This window comes from Heptranchias perlo, chromosome 5 (genome assembly GCF_035084215.1).
Source record: "Heptranchias perlo isolate sHepPer1 chromosome 5, sHepPer1.hap1, whole genome shotgun sequence".
Lineage (NCBI taxonomy): Eukaryota > Metazoa > Chordata > Chondrichthyes > Hexanchiformes > Hexanchidae > Heptranchias > Heptranchias perlo.
The window spans coordinates 22,426,394-22,439,120 of NC_090329.1; the positions used below are offsets into that span (position 1 = coordinate 22,426,394).

The 12,727-nt window shown below is 44.8% G+C and overlaps 1 protein-coding gene across 3 annotated transcripts in view; it reads right to left on the minus strand.

The window, feature by feature from the left end:
• Positions 1-506: 506 nt before the first annotated feature.
• heatr5b (HEAT repeat containing 5B) overlaps positions 507-12,727 on the minus strand; it is a 116,337-nt gene continuing 104,116 nt past the window's right edge. Inside the window, exons 29-37 of one of the 3 annotated variants that reach the window (XM_067984111.1) lie at positions 11,668-11,916; positions 10,889-11,016; positions 9,837-9,984; positions 9,132-9,404; positions 7,180-7,404; positions 5,655-5,806; positions 4,532-4,720; positions 3,551-3,606; positions 1,331-1,417 (exon numbers count right to left, since the gene is read on the minus strand). In XM_067984111.1, coding sequence (XP_067840212.1) covers positions 3,553-3,606; positions 4,532-4,720; positions 5,655-5,806; positions 7,180-7,404; positions 9,132-9,404; positions 9,837-9,984; positions 10,889-11,016; positions 11,668-11,916 — 1,418 coding nt within the window. In that variant the 3' untranslated portion in view covers positions 1,331-1,417; positions 3,551-3,552. Of the gene's footprint in view, positions 1,418-3,550; positions 3,607-4,506; positions 4,721-5,654; positions 5,807-7,179; positions 7,405-9,131; positions 9,405-9,836; positions 9,985-10,888; positions 11,017-11,667; positions 11,917-12,727 lie in introns of all 3 variants that reach the window. The other 2 variants (XM_067984109.1, XM_067984110.1) reach the window with 2 other exon arrangements.

Sequence of the window (12,727 nt, forward strand, 5' to 3'; positions counted from 1 at the left end):
CCACTTTAGCCAATTCCGCCCTCATTCCTTTATAATTGTCCTTATTTAAGTTTAATACAGTAGTTTCAAACTGGATGTGAAATTCTATCATGTTATGATCACTGCTTCCCAAGGGATCCTTTACTTTGAGATCATTAATTAATCCTGTTTCGTTACCCATTACCAGATCCAAAATGGCTTGTTCCCTGGTTGGTTCCCCAACGAATTGGTCTAAGAAACAGTTCCTAATACACTCTATGAACTCCTCCTCAGGGCTATTTTTGCCAATTTGATTTGTCCAATCTATATGAAAGTTAATTTTTTTAAATGACCGAGCACAAACTGGTATAAGTTAAAGAAAAATATTCAGCAGTTCAGCTGACTTAATGGTACTGATGCATTCTAGGAAACTGCCTTCGACTGCTCCATCTGCATGCACAGCTCCGGATTAAACCATCAAGTGTGAGGCCAGGTTTTTGAGAGAGGCTGACACCTTCAAGAAAATACCTTTAATGGAGGCATTAAAAAGATACAAAAGACAATTTAATGGGTAAGTGGAATGTCTGTGGTGAAATGTGTCATTATTTTGAATTTTAAAAAATTTTGTTTAAAACTTTATTTTAGACATTAGAATTTTCAGTTACTTACAAGAAAATGGCAGATGAAAATGCAGGTAAATATATTACAGCACCACGTGACAGTGTGACAGGGAGCCATGGCGGACCAATGACGACATTTTTTTTTTAACATTGAAAGTTTTCAATGACCCACGTAAGAATTTAACTATATTATAGATAGACTAACGCACTTGTTAAGTTTTATAGAAGCAGACTGGTCACTGTAAACGATAAAAAGATTACAACAATTCTCTTTTTTAAAAAAATCTTTCTTTTCTCTTTATTTATAACGTACTTTGCGATATAATCATGTGATACCTATACACACACACAGAGTTTTGACCAATAAATCCCAATTGTTTCTTTCGTGGAACAATTTACATACCTAAACAGAAACCATAAACCTGTACAGAAGACAACAAGGGAGCGGACTCACACTCGCAGAGCAGGAATGGGGGAAGTCGAACTGTTCAATGGTGTTCCAAATCAGTATGAAAACACCTCCAGCTCTTTTTAGAAAAAACTGGTCTTCAGCTTGATGGTGGGTGCGGCCTGCACGGCCGGCTTGGCTTGCTGGGCCGCAGCCTTGGCCCGGGAGTTGGCTTGGCTGGCTCGGATTGCAGCCTCCAGCTTCGGTTTGAGTTCCGGCGCTGCCCCCATCACTGCCTTGAAGGCGCTGGGATAGAGGGGTCCAATGCGCATCAGATCCTGCAGCGCAAATTCATGAAGGCCCTGGGAGGCCGTGGGAGCAGAGCTGAAAGACTTCTCGCCCAGCAGGTACGAGACGAGAGTGGGGACCAAAAGAGCAAGTAGTTGGATTCCTGAGGAGGAAGAGGAAGGCTTTCATTAGGGCAATTATTTTTGAGCTAACATCTACTCATTAGTTAGTATATACATTGAATTACATCGAGTTTACAGCTCAGAAACAAGCCATTCGACCCAACTGGTCTATGCTGGTGTTTATGCTCCACACGAGCCTCCTCCTTCCCTACGTCATCTAACCCTATCAGCATATGCTTCTACTCCTTTCTCCCTCATGTATTTATCTAACTTCCCCTTAAATGCATCTATGATATTCGCCTCAAGTATGATATTCGCCTCAACTACTTCTTGTGGTAGCGAGTTCCACATTCTAACCACTCTGTGGGTAAAGAAGTTTCTCCTGAATTTCCTATTGGATTTACTAGTGACTATCTTATATTTATGACCCCTAGTTTTGGTCTCCCCCACAGGTGGAAACATCTTCTCCACATCTATACCTTCTTATATCTGTCAGCTTTTTTTGTTTTTAAGCCGCTTCCTCTTGCTACAAAAAATCCCGCGTTTCACCTCTAGTGCCAGCTTGGCTCATCGGATAGTCTCGGAGTCAGAAGGTTGTGGGGGGAGGGCCCCACTCCAGGACTCGAGCCCATAGTCTTCCATCTGGCACCATGGGAGTGCTACATTGTTGAGGTGCCCTCTTTCCAATGAGAGGATAGACTGAGAGGCCCTGTCTGCATTTTCTGGTGGATGTAATAGATGTTGCGGCACTGTATGAGGGAGGCTCTTGTCGGCCAACATTTCTCCCTCGACCAACATCACCACAAAATAAATATTAACAGCCATGAATCTGATTTGCTGCTTGTGGGAAATGATGAGGGGTTTTGATAGAGTCGATAGGGAGAAGCTGTTTCCAGTGGCAGGAGGATCGGTGACCAGAGGACACAGATTCAAAATAATTTGCAAAAGAACCAATTAGAGATGAGGAGAATTTTTTAATGCAGCGAGTTGATATGATCTGGAATTCACTGTCTGAAACGGTGGTGGAAGCAGATTCAATAGTAACTTTCAAAAGGGATTGGATAAATACTTGGAATGGGAAAATTTTGCAGGGCTATGGGGAAAGAGCAGGGGGGAGTGGGACTAATTGGATAGTTCTTTCAAAGAGCTGGCACAGGCACAATGGGCCGAATGGCCTCCTTCTGTGCTGTAAGATTCTATTAGTTCTGTATGCAAATTGGCTGCCTACACAGCAATCACTTCAAAAGTAATTTGACATGTGATAAGCCACTGTAAAAATGCAAATTTCAGATTAATTGAAGTGATTTTGAGTGGAGCCAAATAAAGCCTTGGGGTGGAGAAAGCAGCAGCTGATCTCACTAGGAACGGTGTAGCAGTGACTCAGATATGTTTAGTACTGATGCTCTTGGCAGGTTATGGGACACTTGTTACCCACAAAAGTCAAATGATCTCCCCTTATTCATTCAAACACTGGATGTTATTTGTATCCCAGAGCATTTTCAGATTCTTGCAGTGGTTTACGATCTATGTTGGTGCCCAGGGAGGAGGGAAGGCCATGGCACAATTCATCCTGGGCCACGCTGGCTAATGTCTCGCCAGTTTTGGCAGAACAAGTTGCCATCACCTTTTAAGTGGCGATTGAAGATGGAGATTAAAGGGAGCCGTGAGAAGATAAAAATCCATTTAGAACAGGGATAAAACCCATAGTTTTAATAAAATCCTTCCCGTTGCTGCAAAAAAATAATGATGGCACGGATGGGAATTACTATTTTTTACTTGAAAAACCATCGAGCTTCCCCCTACCCACACAGTTATAAATCCCTACCACATTCCCGTTAATTTTTCCCATTAGATATCTGGGTTGAATCATTACCGGTCACTTGCCAGAGTGGCAATTAACCACTCATAGTGCACTATGAGCAATATAAAAAATACTCCTCCCTCCCCACCGTATTGTAGGAAGTAGGCCTTCTGAGGACAGTTCACATTTCATGAGAAGTGTAGATATGCAAATATATTTAGAATTTTGGACCAGAACTGGGCATTCGGGCACAATGCAAATTTACTGCCATGCTTAAAGGGTAAAGACCCGTGCTTATTCTTGAAGCTATACCAATTCCCCATGACAGGATGGCAATTCTGTTTTAGTCAAAATCTAAAGCTGTTGAATTTACTTTCATGCGTAGCCGTTGCTTACAGGAGCAGAGATGCCAGAAGGTGCCGAGTTAATCTGGAAAAGAACCAAGAGGCTGATGAAAGCTCCTCATTAACCTTGGCGTAAATCTCAATACAATGAGAGTAGTGAGTACAAGGCAACCAACTTGTGTTAATGAGTACTGAAGGCTCAAGGACGTCGAGTCCAGAGGTTCCTAGCAAAGCTCTCAATGTAGAGACTGAAAACCACTCACCATGCTGGGTGAAACTCCAAAGGTAAATCTTTAAACTACAGAGGGCTCTGCATTAACTATGTGCAAAAGGGAAACTGCAACGATTCTGAGCATCTCTCGAACTGAAAGAAACCCACAGTCAGATGAGACCCATGGTCAAATGAGACAGGTACTCGAGCCTGTTAAGTAACTGTTAGGCATCAGCCTTGGCTCAGTGGGTAGCACTCTCTCGCCTCTGAGTCAGAAGGTTGTGGGCTTGAGTCCCACTCCAGGGTCTTGAGCCCATAATCCAGGCTGACACTCCCAGTGCAGTACTGAGGGAGCGCTGCACTGTCAGAAGTGCTGTCTTTTGGATGAGACGTTAATCTGAGGCCCCGTTGCCCTAAGAGGTGGATGTTAAAAATCCCACGGCACTATTTCGAAGAGCAGCAGGGGAGTTCTCCCTGGTTTCTTGGTTAATATTTATCCCTCAACCGAAAATCACTAAAAAAAATATTATTAGGTCATTAACTCATTGCTGTTTGTGGGATCTTGCTGTGCGCAAATTGGCTGCCGGATTTCCTACATTACAACAGTGACTACACTTCCAAAGTATGTCATTGGCTGTGAAGCACTTTGGGACATCCGGAGTTCCTGAAAGGGGCTGTAGAAATGCAAGTTCTTTCTTTCCAAGTTGTCCGACACTGCTCGTGGCCTGACGGGGCAGCTCACACAGAGGCCACTGCATAGAAGGACCCACTTACTATTCTTCTCCTCTCCCAGGTTTACCAGAGTCTCGAGGACTTTGATTCCTTCTTGTACTGCTAGAAGCTCAGCACGGTTGGCCGGTTTCTGATTCTCCACGGCTTTTAGCTTCTCAACCACCAGTGGAGCCAAGGCGTGGATATACGGGGTGGAGAGGGCACGGTTCGAGTGCTGAAACACTGAAAGCAGCAGCTGGTAACATTTTCCTTGAACCTACAAGGACAGGAGAGCCACACGTCTTAATTTCATGCCATGACATTAGGCTTTCAATATCTGTACACATGTAAAACCAACATTATACATGCATTATAAAGACAGAAAATGCTGGAAACGTTCAGCAGGTGAGGCAGCATCTGTGGCAAGAGAAACAGAGTTAACGTTTCAGGTCAATGACCTTTCATCAGAACTGGAAGAAGTGGATGTATATGTGCATGTACTAGAAGACTTTCCTCTGGTGGGGGAATCCAGAACAAGGGAGACACAATCTTAAAATTAGACCTAGGCCATTCAGGAGGGAAATCAGGAAGCACTTTTTCACACAAAGGGTAGTGAAAATCTGGAATTCACTCTGCCAAAAGGCTGTGGATGCTGGGGGTTAATTGAAGCTTTCAAGACTGAGATCATGAGATTTTTGTTGGGCAAGGGTATCAAGGGATACGGAGCAAAGGCAAGTAAATGTTGAGGTGCAGATCAGCCATGATCTAATTGAACGGCGGAATAGGCTCGAGGGGCTGAAAGGAACATAAGAACAGGAGTGAGCCAAAGAGTCATTTCTTTGCAGTGACTGATGAGTTGTTGGAGTAGTTGGACGTAATATATAAACTCAAAATTGAACGAGGTAAAACTGACAGGTGAAGCTGGACATCATCAGCGTACATATGGAAACTGTCATTATGCTTATGGGCGAGGTCATCCAGATGCAGCACGTACATGAGGAATAAGTGGGGCCAACAATGGGAGCCTTGGTCCAGATTTGGGGGGTGGGGGTGACCATGCATATTGGGGAAGAGAATGCACCTTGATGAAAATATTCCCAAATGAAAAGATTACATTTTCCCCCAGGCGGAGAGGAATCTCAATTTCTGTTTCTTGCACTCGGTGCTGCGAATAAAAATGCAATCGTGACAAAGAGGCATGTACGTCTTACCCAGGGATCACTGGAATTTAAAGCGCTGCCGAATTGCTCAATGCAACAATTGTGGAGGGAGGAAATCCCAAGCACCTGGTTACTGGCGGACAGCAGGAAGAGGGTAATAGCCGTGAGCATACTCACTTCATCTACACACGGCTTCGATTCATCTGAGAGAAAGAAAGGAACAGTGTCAACAGTTAGGGAACTAGCTCAGGATAAATCGGGGAGTAGACAGTACGCCACTCACATTTTCACTAAGCTTGAGGACAAGAGTTTGTGACATGACCTCGTATCTTCTCTCACAAACGACGAGAGATAGAAGTGTGGCACGGGATGAGCACAACAGTAGTGCAAGGAGGACAACAGCACTCAAAAAAACACACACAAAAAGAAATTGCATCTGCAAAACCCCTCATCTTCAGCCAACTACAGCATGCGTGCCCACAGGTAGTGGAAACACTGGATGGGCTGAATAACTCAGAGAGTGGGTGCCTATATTAATGGGCATAAAGGGAAATAGTCTCAGTGTGTTCCCCAGAAACTTCACCATCACCTTGTAGCTCAGTGCCACATTGGGGTCAGTTCAGCAACAGATGAAGCAATGTGCCCCCGGTATCTACTGTCAGTCAGGATCCCAATGTGCCCCTGGTATCTACTGTCAGTCAGGATCCCAATGTGCCCCCGGTATCTACTGTCAGTCAGGATCCCAATGTGCCCCCGGTATCTACTGTCAGTCAGGATCCCAATGTGCCCCCCCGTATCTACAATCAGGATCCCAGTGTGCTCCCTGGTATCTACCATCAGTCAGGATCCCAATGTGCCCCATGGTATCTACCAATAGTCAGGATCCCAGTGTGCTCCCTGGTATCTACCAATAGTCAGGATCCCAATGTGCCCCATGGTATCTACCATCAGTCAGGATCCCAATGTGCTCCTTGGTATCTACCAATAGTCAGGATCCCAATGTGCCCGATATCTACCATCAGTCGGGATCCCAATGTGCCCGATATCTACCATCAGTCGGGATCCCAATGTGCCCCTGATATCTACCATCAGTCAGGATCCCAATGTGCCCCTGATATCTACCATCAGTCAGGATCCCAATGTGCTCCTTGGTATCTACCAATAGTCAGGATCCCAACGTGCCCCCTGATATCTACCATCTGTCAGGATCCCAATGTGCCCCTGATATCTACCATCTGTCAGGATCCCAATGTGCCCCCTGGTATCTACCATGTCAGGTTCCCAATGTGCTGCCCGGTACACTGCTCCCCACCCCCCCTTATCTGAAACACTGCAAACCTCCATATCTCAGCGAGATACGCAGCTGCTGAAGAAAGTGAATGGCTTCGAACGTTGCGTTGTCTATCACAAAAAGCGATCCCATCCTTAAATGGCCACAACCATTTGACAGGCATTTGCGACAAAAGGGAACCATTGCTTTCAAACAGCTACACCAGACCAGTCAGGAGGAACTGGGGTTAATGTCCTTTACTCAAGGACTACTACCAAGCACTTGGCTACACATTACATGCCCTACCTGGCTTGGAATATTCCAAGATGGAAGCCAGAGAGCTGCAGACAAGACCTTTCCACTGCTTATGGATTTCATCCGATTTAGCGAGTGGGGATGTTATGATGGTTTTGATCCCTTGCAGTGCCGCAGTGACTGGGGGCGACACATGCTTATCTGTAGACTTCACCGCAGTTTCTCTCAGCACTCCCGTGATCAGGAAAAGGATTGTGGGGAGTACAGTCATACTTCCTGTGAAATTGGACCAAGTACAAGCCGTTAGCAGTCATCCTGACTACCCTTCCATTACAAGGACACGGGATGCTTTATCACAAGTGGCTGAGGCAGAGACTGTAGCTTCTTTTAAAGGGAATTGGACAAGTATTTGAAAAGGAAAAATATAAAAAGACAACAGGAAAGAGCAGGGAAACGAGAATACGGTACACAGTTCCTGAGAGCTAGCACCAGCACAGGCACGGAGGGGCTGAATGGCCTTCTGCTGTGTGCTGTAAATATTTGTGGGAGATTGAAAGATTTTAAATGTCATATTCCGATGAGTAAAGTTGGGCCTAGATAGCAAAACATTAATAAAAATATGAACTGATGTCCATTCCAGCCTAACAAGTATACCTTAGATTAATAATAGAGAAACACAAATCAACTAGAAAACACTACTGACGACTGCCACCCCTCAGTTTGAAAACGTGTTGCTGAAATTGTTGGATGGTTTAAATGTGGAATAGGACAATGTGATCTCCAAATGTTACTGCAAACTAAGCATCTTTTAGGGGCAACATGTCCTCAACATTTCTTCCCCTTCTCAAAAAAAAAATCTGGTAGAAATTCATAACATAGTAAAATCAGACAATCTACCTGGGAAAATTTACAAAGAATGCTTGCATCTTTAAGATTTTATTCCCCAACTTTGCCCCGTTTTAGTCTTTTAGTGTCAGCCGTGGCTCAGTGGGTAAGCTCTCTCGCCTCAGTCAGTAGGTCGTGGGTTCAGGTCTCCACTCCAGAGACTCAAGCACATAATCCAGGCTGACCCTTCTAGTGCCAGTACTGAGGGAGTGCTGCACTGTCGGAGGAGCCATCTTTCAGATGAGATGTTAAACCGAGGCCCCGTCTGCCCTCGCAGATGGATGCAAAAGATCCCGTGGCACTATTTCGAAGAAGAGCAGGGGAGTTCTCCCTGATGTCCTGGCCAATATTTATCCCTCAACCAACATCAGTAAAAAAAAAGATTATTTAGTCATTATCACATTGCTGTGCTGGTCTCCATATTACAAAAAGGATATAGAGGCACTGGATAAAGTGCAAAAAAGATTCACAAGGATGATACCAGAACTGAGGGGTTATACCAATCAGGAAAGATTGAACAGGCTGGGGCTCTTTTCTCTGGAAAAGAGAAGACTGAGGGGTGACCTGATAATGGACTTTAAGATTATGAAAGGGTTTGATAGGGTAGACGTAGAGAAGATGTTTCCACTTGTGGGGGAGACCAAAACTAGGGGTCATAAATATAAGATAGTCACTAATATATCCAATAGGGAATTCAGGAGGAATTTACCCAGAGAGTGGTTAGAATGTGGAACTCGCTACCACAAGGAGTAGTTGAGGCGAATATCATAGATGCATTTAAAGGAAACTAGATAAACACATGAGGGAGAAAAGAATAGAAGGATATGCTGATAGAGTGAGATGAAGAGGGGTGGAGGAGGCTCGTGTAGAGCATAAATGCCGGCATAGATTATTTGGGCCGAATGGCTTGTTTCTGTGCTGTAAATTCGATGTAATTCTAGGTATGTAAAATACTAAACACAAGGAAGCCAGGTCAGTTGCTATCAACAGGTCAGTTGCTATCAACATTGAAACGTTAAAACCTGTAGATGAAATGAATCGGTTCCACCAACTACACATTCTGTGCATTAAATAATACTCATTTAGAACTTGCTTTTTAAGTGTTTAGCTGTTCTTACCTGTCGGGGAACAGAGAGATGGCAAATCAGCCAGGATAGCAACAGTGACCGCTACAAGATGGGCACTCTCCTCTGCTAATGGCTGCGTTTTACCGAGAACGTGACTGGGAGAGTCCGTCACTCTAGGATTTAGCTGCGGAAGGTGTCGTACCAGGATGAACATGAGCAGCTCGAGTGCGGCAAACACGATGGATTTACCGGGAATCAGACCCCCGGTTTTCCCTCCTTCCCCCAAAGCAGCGAGGGAGTCCTCTACAGGAACACGTTCGTCATCTAGAAGACAACCATGTCCACTTTAAACAAAGCCGCAACATAATATTTAAAAAAAAAATCATAACTTATAATTAGAACACATTTACAAATTATTGGAGTGCAATTTTGTTTTGTAAAGAGTCAGAATAAAGTAGATTCTGTTCAAATTTGCCACCAAGAGAAAGACACTGAAGGGTATGGGTCTGGATGCCTTTTCTCGTCCTGAGTACGAAACATTACCTGTAATATTATGAAGTTGCACTCCTGGCACAGAGCCTCGCCTGCAGGAGAACAGATCAGGAAATTGGGCGGGATGCTTGTGTACAAATCCCCGGTACCTGCTCCTGTCAGGCTAGGTTCCACGACTCACCCTTCAATACCCCACGCAACAGATTTTAACACTTTTTTTTACTGGCAGGTGACAGAAGCAACTGTTTTTCGTGTCCAACTTACCGTTAGCCTTCTTCACCAGCCCATGAAGGTGATCTTGAGCAGCTCTAATTGTCTGCTGTACAACCATAGTCACTTGTCGTTGAACAGAGAGAGGCCCACAAGTTAGTAAAAGGCGATGTAATACGTTAAAAAGCTCAACCACGAGCAGCTGTAATAGAATCAAAGAAAGATTTGATTTAGAAACAGCACAGCTGGCCGAATGTGATTCTAGGTATGATTTTATTTTTGTTACTTGAAAGGCAAGATCAAGTTAATTTCCTGCTCTGTGCTAACGTTAGGAGACTCGCTGTGCTTACAGAGTTGGCTCTCTTATTGATGAAGGGATTTCCAGTCATCGCATTTTTGAATAGTTCAGGTGTCAGCCGTGGCGCAGTGGGAAGCGCTCTCACTTCTGAGTCAGAATGTCGTGGGCTTAAGCTCCACTTCAGGATCTGAGCACCTAATCTAGGCTGATTATGCGGCACCTTTTACTAGGTTAAAGACGTTATATAAATGCAAGTTGCTGCTGTAGGGTAACCCATACTGCTCCCACTATATAACACCGTTGGACAGGGTTCAGTGTTCACCCTGAGCACTCTACATATTGAGCTCATCAGGTCAGACTTTGGATCATAGGAGCAGTTTTCTGTGACGGTAACAAGTAGAAAATATCAGGAAGAGTTTGAACCATAACATGGTGAATGCAAAGGGCAGCTACAATGGGGGCGGGGGAGAGATGGTATCCAAGTATCAGCAATGCATTCTATAAAGTCACGCAATGAGTTATCTCTTATGAGCCCTCTGGTTATGGGTACCTAGCTGGGAGGCACAGAGGGTTCTTTTCATCTGTGAGACCTGCGTTGGAATCTAGACCAGTCCAATGAGATGAAATTCTTTTTCTGCCAACTGCAAGGGCTCTGAGTGCAATGAACATATTAGTCTCAACCCAGTTCCCAGTGAGCACAGGTTGACAACACAAAACGGTACCGTAATTCAGCACAAAATAGGCCTTCCCCCGCAGCACTAGTGGCACACTTAAGGAACTGACAGTATTTTCCGCATTATCACCATACCTGATCTTCTCCAATGTATGTTATAGCACATGGGGAGTCCAGCAGTGTGCAAAGAGCATTCAGGCAAGATGCAACATGTTTCAGGGGATTCTCAGGCCGAGGAGAGCATAGGAACTCTATACTAATACCTGCAAAAACAAGACCCAAATTCTTTTTTTTTGGCCCAGATGTTTAAATGTACAAAGAATAGTTTAAGAATGATCAAGTCCTTAGAGAGGTTGCAGGGGAGATTTACTAGAATGGTACCAGGGATGAGGGACTTCAGTTATGTGGGGAGACTGGAGAAACTGAGATTGTTGTCCTTAGAGCAGAGAAGGATAAGGGGAAATTTAATAGGGATGTTCAAAATTATGAGGGGTTTTGATAGAGTAAATAAGGAGAAACTGTTTCCGCTGGCATGAGGGTCGGTAACCAGAGGACACAGATTCAAGTTAATTGGCAAAAGAACCAGAGGGGAGATGAGGAGAATTTTTTTATACACAGCGAGTTGTTATGATCTGAAATGCACTGCCTGAAAGGGCGGTGGAAGCAGATTCAATAGTAACATTCAGAAGGGAACTGGATAAATACTTGAAAAGGAAAAACTTACAGGGCTATGGGGAAAGAGCGCTGGGGGGGGGGGGGGGTTGTGGGGGGACTAATTGGATAGCTCTTTCAAAGAGCCGGCACTTGTGCGATGGGCCGAATGGCCTCTCTGTGCTGTAAGATTCTATGATCAGCTGCAAGAAAGCTTTTGATTTGATGTGAAAACATGCATCACCATGAATGCATTGGCTTACCAAAAATAAGGTGGAGTCGATCTGTGTTGATCTCCTCCAGTGTTTTGGTTGAAGCACCGGATGCCTGGCTGAGAGTGGCGGCCGTTTGGTTTTTGTGTACACTGTGAAGTGGCGGACCCGCTGGCTCGCCTGCAATGGAGAATCCCGTGCTGTTCAACCAAAGCGCCACGGCGTGCAAGATTGGGGCCCAGGAAGTACGGTAGTGCAGCCTTGCACTGTCGATTGTTTCCGGAGTATAGAAGGCTCCTCCTGTAACAAAGTACACCATCAAGCAAAACACGCAACACATGTCAGAATAACAACAAATTGCATTTATGCAGCGCCTTTAATGTAGTGAAGTGGCCCAAGGTGCTTCACAGGAGTGTAATCAGACAAACATTTGATACCGAGCCAAATAAGGAGATACTAGGACAGATGGCTTGGTCAATCAAAGAGGTGGGTTTTAAGGTGCAACTTAAAGGAGGAGAGAGAGGTCGAGAGGTTTAGGGAGGGAATTCCAGAGCTCAGGGCCTAGGCAGTTGAAGGCACGGCCGCCAACGGTGGAGCAAAGGAAATTGGGAAGTACAACTATGCACACAATCATCTCTACCTTAATTACCGCACGATCGCCAACTGATGCACAACATCTACCTGCACTTTGGGACATTTTCTACAATGGATTTACAGGGCTATGAGGAAAGAGCAGGGAGAGGTGGGACTCATTGAATAGCTGTTTCAAAGAGCCGGCACAGGCACGATGGGCCTCCGTCTGTGCTTCTCATCTTCCAACTCAGGGTTTCCTCTACCAACCACAGACTAGAAATTCCAGCAGTATTCCGCTGGAAGTGGACTGGAATGTATGCATGCCCTTCGGACACGCCCATGATTCTGTCTCAAATCTCGTGCTGCTGCAAAATAATGTCAGCCGGAAATCTTGAAAATTATTTTGTATATATACATAATGTATAATGGCTCAGTGGGCACGCAACAGGCTGTGGGGTCAAGCCCCCAGTCCAGAGATTTGAGCACAAACATCTAGACCGACACTTCAGTGCCAGTACTGAGGGAGTGCAGCACTGTC